The sequence below is a fragment of the Haliaeetus albicilla genome, chromosome 26, assembly GCF_947461875.1.
Source record: "Haliaeetus albicilla chromosome 26, bHalAlb1.1, whole genome shotgun sequence".
NCBI classification, from domain to species: domain Eukaryota; kingdom Metazoa; phylum Chordata; class Aves; order Accipitriformes; family Accipitridae; genus Haliaeetus; species Haliaeetus albicilla.
In genome coordinates, this window is record NC_091508.1 from 16184891 (window position 1) to 16195273 (window position 10383).

Here is a 10383-nt window from a genome sequence, read left to right on the forward strand (position 1 = left end):
GTTGGGAGAGGACACAGCCAGGACAGCTGACCCCAACTGACCAAAGGGATATTCCATACCATATGACATCATGCTCAGCATATAGAGCTGGGGAAAGAAAAGGAAGGAGGGGACGTTTGGAGTGATGGCATTTGTCTTCCCAAGTCACCATCAACACATGATGGAGTCCTGCTTTTCTGGAGATGGTTGAACACCTGTCTGCCAATGGGAAGTACTGAATGAACTCCTTGTTTCGCTTTGCTTGTGCACATGGCTTTTGCTTTACCTATTAAACTCTTTATCTCAGCCCATGAGCTTTCTCACTTTTACCCTTCCAGTTCTCTCTCCCATCCCACTGTGAGGGAGGTAAGCAAGTGACTGCGTGGTGCTTAGTTGCCAGCTAGGGTTAAACCATGACAGTAAGACATTAACTAAACATTGATTGCAGTCAGCACCACTCTGTGCTTCGAGGTTTACAGCATGCGTGGGATTCAGTGCTACTGCAAGGTGCCCGCAGCAGCCCTAGACTGAAGTCCTGCATAGCCACAGGCTACGTCTGGCAGTGGGAGCAAGTGTGCTGACCTGCTATGTGAACATGCCTTGATGGCAATTTGAAAGGAGCCCCGCAGGTATTGAGCAGGGAAACCAGCCCTGGCAGGGCCTCCAGCCCCTCTGCCGAAGTGTCCGCATCAAGCACATCAGTCAGTACCAACTGCATCAGCATTTGTTCTTGCACAAATTTCCATCCACTCAGAGAGAAACTCATCAGCACTCACATTCACTGTGCAGTGAGCAGCTGCTGAGCAATAGCTGCACCACCATCCTCGTATCAAGCTGGAGCAGTGGCATATGTCATGTCCACACTACAGCAATAATTGTATTTGTACACAGTAGGTCTACAGACAGTTTCTTCTTATGCCATTCAGACAAGAAAACAGACCCTATCACAGTTACATTGAGGAGCCATGCTTATTCTGGATACCATTGCCATAGCTTCTTATCATTGTTTTCAAGAGCCACACAAAAAGAAAAGAGACTATACATTACAGCAGGGCCCCAACATTATTTTAACAGGATTGGGTTTTGCAGCATATACACATACATTCTGTGGCAAGATGTCTCACGTTACCAGTCTCTAAACTAGCCAGCACTCAAGGGTATCAAATGGAGAAAGACCTCTTCCCTTTGACATATTTTCCATTTCCACTCCAATTATTTCCTCTAAATGCTTTTCTACAGACAGGTGTCTCAGCTTCTGCTCAGGGGACCCTTCATTATTTCATTTCTAAAAGCCACAGCACTATAACTTGCTACTGCTAGAGAGACAACTGATGGGACACAGTGAGGTCACAAGTTCTCCTGGGAGAGGGCTCATCAGAAAGAGACAGAAAACAATTTAATTCATTTGCTCTTGACCAGGCAGATAAAATCCCCAGTTCTCAACTGGTGCCCATGGAGATGCACCAAGGATTAATATATCCCCTCCTGTTTGCTCAGTCTAAAAGAGAGAGGCAGCATACCCTGATACACTGACTGTCCTTTGACAAGCCCTCCTCTAGCCTGACAGCCATACATTATATATTACGCCACTGCAGCACTGACTGCATAGATCCTCTAAAAAGGATTTACGAGGTTAGGCTGCCAGTACTTAGAAAGCATGAAAACAGCAGAGCCAACAGGTGAACCTGTTTTGCTCACATATTTCAGGAGACCTATTTTCCCCTTCTTCTTAGAAAGCTACAGCACAGCAAGTTTTTCACTTTGGTGGTAGGAATCATTATTTTCTCTCTGTGTCTGTGGACAAACAAGTGGATCCTGGTCTATGACCTGAGGCTCAGTAAAATGTGTTCCTGCAATGTCCTTCCCTTGGCATGATTCCCAGCATCCCTGGGGAATACTGCATGGACTGCTGAAAGTTAGCTAGAAAGGATCCCAAACTCTTTGAATGTGTATTTACAGTGAAGAAAAAAAAAAAAAAATCTTATTCCAACCATGCTTTCTTTGCACCAGATACAATCCCTGTGCCTTATTCCTAGTACATACAGCACACCCTGCACTCACTGCTCAAGGCTACTCTTGCACAAGTCCAGAATTTGGGGCTACTTGCAGCTAAACAAGCAATTCATACACACCGCAGACCCTTCCAACAGTAGAAAAGCTTTATAAGCCATCCGGCAGCAAACAGCTTAAAAGAAAAAGTGGGGGTGGGGGAACGACACCCAATAGATGTCACAAATACAGTTTGCTGAAAGGAAAACCCACGCAAGCATCTGACCAGGTATCACAGCAGTCCCTGCTTTTAAGACAAGTCACCAGCAAACTCCATGCCCCTCGCAGGATAAAAAAAAATACCTAGATAACTAAAACCTGTGTATCACAGAATGCAATTAATTAACGAGGCCAGAAACAACCTGAGTAACAACCCCCCTCCCCAGGTGTTGTGTGTCTATGCTGGAGCTGATAACTAGGCAGCGCGGTCTGCAATTTACTCAAGTTGCAGATGATGAATACGAAGGTCACATGAAGGGAAGGCATCGGTATATTGCCTGTCACAAAATGGTAGCACCCGGGGATTTGAGCATATAGGAGAGAGATAACCCCGTCCTTCCTATAGCCTCCCCGCAGCTCCTGACATGGCATCCGCTATGGAGGACAGCGAGGCAGCGCTGGGGGAGGGGGACGGAGCAGATTAAACTTAAACACCCCCCACCTCCTTCCCAGCGACAACATCCATCTCTCGAAGCCCCGCGGAAGGGGCACCCCGGCCCGACGGCCCCGCACCGAGCAGGGAAGGGAGATGGGGCCGGTCCCCACTGACATTTCAGCCCCCCCCTCCCCTTATATAACAGCCGGGGCTCACCTCCCGGCGTTGGCGGGGGGGCTCTCCCACCGGCCCCGAAGGTGCGACAAAGGCGGGGACCCCACTGCGGAGAATCCCCCCCCCCCACCCCGAGGCGGGGGGAGACCTCCTCCGCCCCTCCCTGCCCCTGCACCGCAGCGCCCGGGCGTCCCGCAGCGCTGCCCCGTTACTGCGCTGCCCGCGCACCGCACATGCCCCCGGCAGCTCCGCCGGAGAGCTGCGCTGCCCGCGCATCCAGCCGGTACGGCCGTGCACCGCGCCGGTCCGCGCACCGCGCCGGTCCGCGCCCCCGGCAGCTCTGCCCGTGCCCCGCGCTCCCCCCCCCCCCCCCTTCCCTCCCCGCAGCCCTGCCTGCGGCGGGGTTCCCCAGGGACCCCCTTACCTCCCCACGAAATTCTCCAGCACGGAGCTCTTGCCGGCGCTCTGCCCCCCCACCACGGCGATCTGCGGCAGGTCGAGGTTGGCGTTCTGCCCGATGGCGGCGAAGGCGTCCTGCAGCCGGTTGACCAGCGGGATGAGGTCCTCCATCCCGCGGTTCCCCATGGCTGCGGCGCGGCACCGGCTCCTCGCACAGGCGAGCTCACGCTACCTCCCTTCACCGCGCACCTCACCGGAGGGCAGCCCGGCTCTTCCCGCCCCGGCCGGTGGGCACCGGCACCAGCCCGCTCCCCTCGCCCCGCTCGACGCCGCCCGCTCCCGCCCGGGCTCCGCTCGCCTCAGCCCGCCCCGCCGCGCCTGCAGACAGCCGCGCGCCGCCACCAGGGGGCCTTAAGGGCACCGGCGCCGCGCTGCATCCTGGGAGATGTAGTCCGGGCGGGCTGTGGGGAGAGTGGGTGGGTGGCAAAACCCCCTCCTCTGAGGCCAGGGATGGCGCCAGGGTCTGTGCCCGGAGACGCTTCGAACGGGCCAGCTCGCTCCACCGAAACCAGAGGAGCACAGGCTGTCCCCAGGCCTCGAGGGCTGCGTGGTGCCATGGGCTGCCCAGTGCCATGGGCTGCCCGTGGCAGGTTGACACCGGTATGGCCCAGCTGGTGTGCGTGCGCGGCCCAGTCAGCGTGCCCCAGTAGGTGTGCCTGCCTGGTTCGGTCGCTGTACCTGTCCGTGAGCCTGTACAGCTCCATCACTATCCCTGTAGGGTTCAGTCACTATACCTATGCAGTGCAGCCAACGTACAGGTGTGATCTGGTCAATGTGCCCGTATGGTTGGTTACCACACCTGCACAGTTTGGTCTTTACACCCATACAAGTTCAGTCGATAAGCCTGTGCAGTGTGGTCACAGTACCTGTGAAGTTGGTTGACACACCTGTACGGGAGGGCTCTGTGCCGGGACAGCACTTGTGGAATTGCCAGAATGCAAGAAATAGTCCGTATGATTAAACCAGAGGCTTGCAAAAGCACTACCGCATTTCTGCTGCTTTATCTTCATTCAAACATGGATGGAAAATGCATCAATTTCTGTTTATAGCTGCAAAACGCTAGATGTTGTTGTTGCTACGTTTGTTTTACAGAAGCAAACACTTCATTTTACATAGTTAGAACTTGTTTTTAAAAATCACTTGTCTACAATAAAGAGGCAACTGTTTGATTTTAGGTTTTTAGAAGGGCTGGGTTTTTAATAGGAATATAATGTGAGGCCATATTTGATTTGAAAGCATAGCAGTGAAAACAAGTGTTCAGAAAAGAAGCCGATGGCTAGCAGTGACTCAGGAGGATGGAGAATGCTGCATTTCAAACACCTCTCAGTTCGTGCTACCCAGTACTCTTGTTCACAGCTCAGAGAGAGCTGGGGGTGGTGGGGGAAAGGAGTAACAAAAAACTGCAACAGATTTCAAGCTGTTTTGTTTTAAACAGCAACTTTTTAGTTATAATGATTCTAAGGGAGATTTCACAGATGTCCATCAAATGTAATCCGTGCAAAAATACCTACCTGGGTGTACAGAGAAACTGGAACCACCACACTGAGGGGTGGATTTGCCTCACTCTGTCAGTGAAGATGCCCAAGGAAAATGCTCTGAAAACATCATCAGTGCGCAGGTAAGAACACTGAAGGAAGGGAAGGGAGCTGCTCCATCTGCATGGGTAACACCATTGCAGGGCATATGTGGGCTGTTTTGAGGGCTGTCAATGCTATTTTTTCCTGTCAGCAAATTGCCCAGTAAATCTCAAGAAACAAGCTCAAGAAACTCAGCATAGACTGTGGACAAAAGTCTTTGAGCATCTGTGCAGCCATTTTCATCATTTATGTTGAAGGAACCTGGAGAAAAAGACATTGTTTTTTCCTTCATAATTTGATAGCTGCTCCTTGTTAGAGGTCACCACAAAAAGAACAGTGAAGAGTAACAAAGACTTAAAGAATGGTGTCACCTTCCTCCCTGGATCAGAGCTGATGCTCAGGGAACTTCAGACCACGAGGATCTTTGAAGCTCTTTTTGAGGAACCATAAGAAGAAAATTGTCCTTTTCCCAGAGGTTGCTGTAACCTGAAGTTCACCCACACAGCTCTAATTTCAATACAGAGAAAGATCGCCCAGCTACATCACTGCAATCAACTCACATAATTTAACAGCTGTTCTAATAAGCCTTAATGGCCTTGACCAGCCTCACCTGGGGCTTCTTCCCACATCTGTTGGCCCAGGAGCTCTGTTTAAACTCAGCCCAGGGCTAGCAATCTCTGATGAATTATGGAGAAGAGTTAGTTTCTGGCTCTGTTGCAGCCCTACATACCTAAGGAGCCTTTGATTTTGACTTCAACTTGTAGGCTGACTCCTTAGCTCTGTCTCATTGCTATAGGTGTGCCTGGAGGTTGCTAGACCTGATCCTAATCCTGGCCTGTGGGTTCATATCTCTGCTTGACCTTGGACCTGCCTCATTGCTGTGCTGTTGCCTTATGATGTGGACTTTTTGTTGGACCTAGCCCCTATCTTTGATCTGTCCTGCTTGCCTCCCTTGGGTGCTATGGGGTTGGGCCCTGGTTGGCAATACCTCTGTCAGGTGTGGGATTTATACCTTGGCTGCTGCCCCCTCTTCCCCTGGGGAGCAGCCCTGCTCTTGCTGTTCCCTGACAACAGCAGTAGCTGCTTAGCTACTCCATAAAGTGACTTGCCTTTGCTCCCCTTCTTGTCCCCCATGCCACCCCACGAATCCATACCTGCCTCTAATACTTCCACAAAAGCAACTATATTTGATTGTGGCTATCAACATTTTTCTAACAATAGAAATGTTAACCTGCAAGTACTGTTTTCCACTCCCTGCTTAGCACTCTAAGCGGGTATTTTGTTCTGAGTGAGCCCACTCCAGTCTAGAAATAAACATTCAGATTTATACCATTTTCTGGAAAAGCTAAAATTAAACTAATCCATTTGTTCTGAGAAAGGTTTGTGAAAGAATTTTGAAAGTACAGTATGTCAACAGCTGATATTGAAGCCTATATGGGGGGAAAAATAGGGTACATGTTGCCAGTTAAGGAGCTGGTACAGCAGAAAGGCTCATGCATGACTTCTTTGCAGGTATTCTTTCATATGTTCTCTGGTTTTATTTTTCTGTGAAACTCATACTTGGTTCTCGGGAAATGTGGTCCTTGGGCAGGGGTGTGGGGGGTGTCAGTCCAAGGGGGTCCTTGGTCTAACTTACTGTTGTTCTCAAAGGGCAAAAGTGTGCTGGAGGGATAGGGGCAGCTAACAGGGTGCTTTCCAGGTAGACAAGAAAGGAAGAAAAGGAGCAGTGGAAGTGGTAAAACCCTGCAGAAATATTGGCAAACTTCACATAGGTTTCTCGGCAGATCAATATTAGTGTAAAACTATAAGATGCACAAAATGTGCGCCTGCCTCCCCTGTCTTGCAGAGAAGCTTGTAAGCAGAGGAGACCACAGTGTATGCCTGCAGTGTTACTCCTACAAGAACTCATTAATATTGTGGAGTCTATCTAAACACTTCTGCGGCAATTGTAATCACTCAGCCCAGAGAGACCCAAACTCGAGTATCCGAGGCAGTGAGGCTTGGTTTTTAAGCTTTAGAAACCTACACCTCCCGTTGATGAAAAAGAGAACTGCAGGCACTCAGAATCACTCCTAAAGCCTTCCATTTTCTCTCCTGCAAGGTTAGCAGCAAACAGGCCTTTTGATTCTATAATACCTCCCACCTATGACTTACGCAGCAGCATGTGGCAGTTATAGGAGGAAAAACAACTATGTAACTATGTGATCATCCTTCGTGGGAAATACTGAAAAAGTGTAATGTAAAATAAAAAGGAATTTTATAAACTGGAGTGGACAGGAAAAATCTCTTTCTTTCTGCCTTGGTAGAAAAACTTAAGATGTGAGCAAAGAAAAACAAGGAGGATGAGAGATTCCCCCCCAAGTGCTATAAATATTTCTGGATGTACTTCAGTGCGAATCCCTAAAAATGCATGTGGGCATAACTATGTGTGTTTCTATGTATGGCTATCAACATAATGACAGTTTTGTACACTGATTTTGTCACCTCATGCAAATAGAACTCTCAGTTTAGTTAGCATAATTAGAAATAGACATTTGAGTGCTGGATTCTGTCCCTCATTCCTTGCCCTTGCAAAAATAACACATCTAGTCCTCAGAGAAAAAAAGAGGCAAAAATATGGAATACAATTAGATGACGATTCTCCTAATTATCTGCAAACTGTTTCCGTTGACTGCAGGTAGAGCTGTGAATGAATGTTCAGAACAGTGGGTCATGAAGTAGACACTCCTGGTCCTTTGGGTTCCTTAAAAATGTTTATAAACACAGGTAAGAATTTAAATTGAATGTTTACAAGCAGAGGTTAGAATGTAAGTTCCACAAAGAATCAGGGCTAGGATTGTCACTGTCTGTATCATTATAGAATGCGTTATACAGCTGATAAATAGTTTAAAAACATAATTAAAATTAGCCTCTTAAATTTACATGACTATGTAAAGCTGCCTATAGAGATAGAAACAATTTAAGCATCTATTTTATAGGTACTTAAATGCTGCTACAGTAGCAGTGATACCATAGTAACATCATTGATCTCTTGTGGTATCAGTTGCTTAGAAAGAAGTTTCTCTCTAGTGTTCCTATTGGTTGGAAAAGCTATCTGAAAGAAAAGCAGCCCTTAATTTTTGATCTTCAAATATAGAGCTTTTCTTTGAAGAACAACATAGTGAAATGCTTCCTCATCTTCTCTTCTGTTCTGAAACAGGAAATTTGCTGAACTGGTCTGCAAATGCCTCAAAAAGAGGTAAAAAAAGGTAGATGTAGCGTATGAGACACTGGGTCAGGTTTATCTTTACCGTGACTCCACAGAAGTCAGAATATACATAAGAAAAGAAATAAACTGAATGTTATAGTCCATTAGGAAAGGGATCTGGACATGGATGTGAGTTTAATATTTTAAGAGCAACAAAGCTGAGTTCTCTGTGATTCTTACATCCAGTGAGATGACACAAAATAGCTCCTGGAGTATATTTTATCTTGTGAGACTGAAAATCATTGATAGAAGCTGATTGGCCATGTGGCAAAATGGGTATAAAAACAGTATTTTAGTTTATATCCTTTGGGCCTGTCCTGCCAATCAAGAAATATCCGGAATAGGTTTCTAGAGCAATAGAACAAAGAGTGGGTGCAAATATCCCTCAATGCACAGATCATTTTGCTTTGATAAGTTGTGTGCTACTGCTTTCACATGTGTGAATAGTCTTCCTCCAGATAAAACAGACATGGAAAACAGTGTAATTCCAGTAATTAATATCAGCTGTTGAGTGCAGGTCTGGTGCAACTCGACCCATTCTTTCAACAGATAGGCCCCAAAAGCAGGAGGAAAAACTACTCTATGTGCCTTTTTCTCCAAGGAGTTTGGGAGGTTTAAAGACATTATGGTGAGAACTACTTATATCCTAGTGAAATGGATGAGTAATAACACCATCCTTGCAGATTGCAGAGGAAATTGTGGGCACCACAGTATCTTGATGCTGTCATAGGCACTAAGAAGCACTTGGATTTTCAAAAGCTATGTGGCTTCACCAAGGGTTGCATACCAAGTATTTTTCAAAGCCAAAATTAAAACATACAACTGCACAGCCCAGTCGTGCTAGAAACTAGAAGTCCCCAGTTATCTGCATGCCTGATCTGGTACATGGAACAAATTCAAATAGCCCAGCAAAAACTCGGCTATATAATGCAATCCAGCTCCTGAATAAAAAGCATTCACGTGGTCTGTCTTCTTATCTGCCAAGAAATTTCATAACCCTGATCTAATCATATAGAGGTGTAGCGCAGGTTGCCTTATAGCAATGATCCGATAACTCAGTTGATGTTAGTGTTGGTATTGCAGGGTACTTTCTGGGTCATTTTCTTACCTTGAACTGCTAATTCTTACTCTGTTTCCTTCACTCCCATTGTCAATGAGACACAATCTTTGTGTAACCACTCTCTGAGCCTAATGGGTACCTAGGTTATTATTGAGTGATAATGTAGTCTGTATTGTAGCACTATGTTTTTAAAGTTCCATGTATTCTCACATTATGACATGTATTTACCACTGCACACTGAATAGCAAGTTGCTAATAATTGAAGGGAGATGTTCCTTGCAGGAAAAAACAACTGTCAGTAGATGGAAGGTCAAGGTCTGTGTACCAGTGCTCAGTGGGCACTGACAGCAAGTACCCTGTGGCTGCCAGCTTAAGACACACTGTTTTATTGCCTGTAACGAAGAAAGAATCCTAGTCAATTTTCTGTACTGTTGCCTTACATCTCTCTATGACTTTCAGACTGAACGATGTGATTAGCTGAATCTGGAACCTTCTCTTCTGGATTCAGTTAAACCACCTCTGGTAGGTGTGATGTTTACCTCTGGCACATGAAGGCATCTCTGAAGATCAACCTTTGGATTGTAGGTTGATAAAGCAGCATGTGTCTTCACTTCCCACAGCCCTAATCCTGACTTGGGTTGTGCATGCACAGGACTAAATCCATGTCCATGTTTGTGTTCAATGCAGTAGTATATCTATGCACTGAATTGTAGACTTATTGTTCATAAACTCAAAAAGGCTGTTTATTTAATAATTTGTATATACGACCTCACAAAAGAAAGCCCAGTCTTTGAGGGGAGCCTCTAGACTATGTCAGAATATAATATCTAACAGTAAAAAACCCTGTAGACTTAGTTACTCACATAGCTCATTAACATGGTGCTGTGTAGATTTCCAAATGTTACAAAGAATACTTAGAAGAACTTTACTTGTAGAATTAAGAACAGAAGACATCAATTTCCGATCTACATTTATTTATAGAACCTGAATTCTGTCTTTTGCATGTCTGGCTAATACACAGACTAGCAAGACCTTTGTAGGATCATAAGATTAACCTCTCCCCCACCACTGCAAACTAGCCCGGCTGGTAGCTGCTGTAATAGCATGGTTACAGGAACAGAGGATCAATTATGCAAAATGATTTGAAAAAGACTCCATGTATATTTTCTGCTCCATGTATGTATTCCCTGGGATGATACTTAAGCTTTCATGCTTAACAGGAGAGCATTTTCTGTGTGTGCAG

At 46.4% G+C, this 10383-nt stretch overlaps 1 protein-coding gene across 19 annotated transcripts in view; it reads right to left on the reverse strand.

Annotated features, from left to right (window-relative positions):
- Positions 1-3567, reverse strand: part of DNM1 (dynamin 1) — a 70196-nt gene extending 66629 nt beyond the window's left edge. For 10 of the 19 annotated variants that reach the window (XM_069772089.1, XM_069772090.1, XM_069772083.1 and 7 more), the window contains exon 1: positions 3222-3566. In XM_069772089.1, the coding sequence (XP_069628190.1) occupies positions 3222-3382 (161 nt within the window). In that variant the 5' untranslated portion in view covers positions 3383-3566. Of the gene's footprint in view, positions 1-3221 lie in introns of all 19 variants that reach the window. The other 9 variants (XR_011322358.1, XR_011322354.1, XR_011322353.1 and 6 more) reach the window with 2 other exon arrangements.
- Between the last annotated feature and the right edge of the window lie 6816 nt (positions 3568-10383).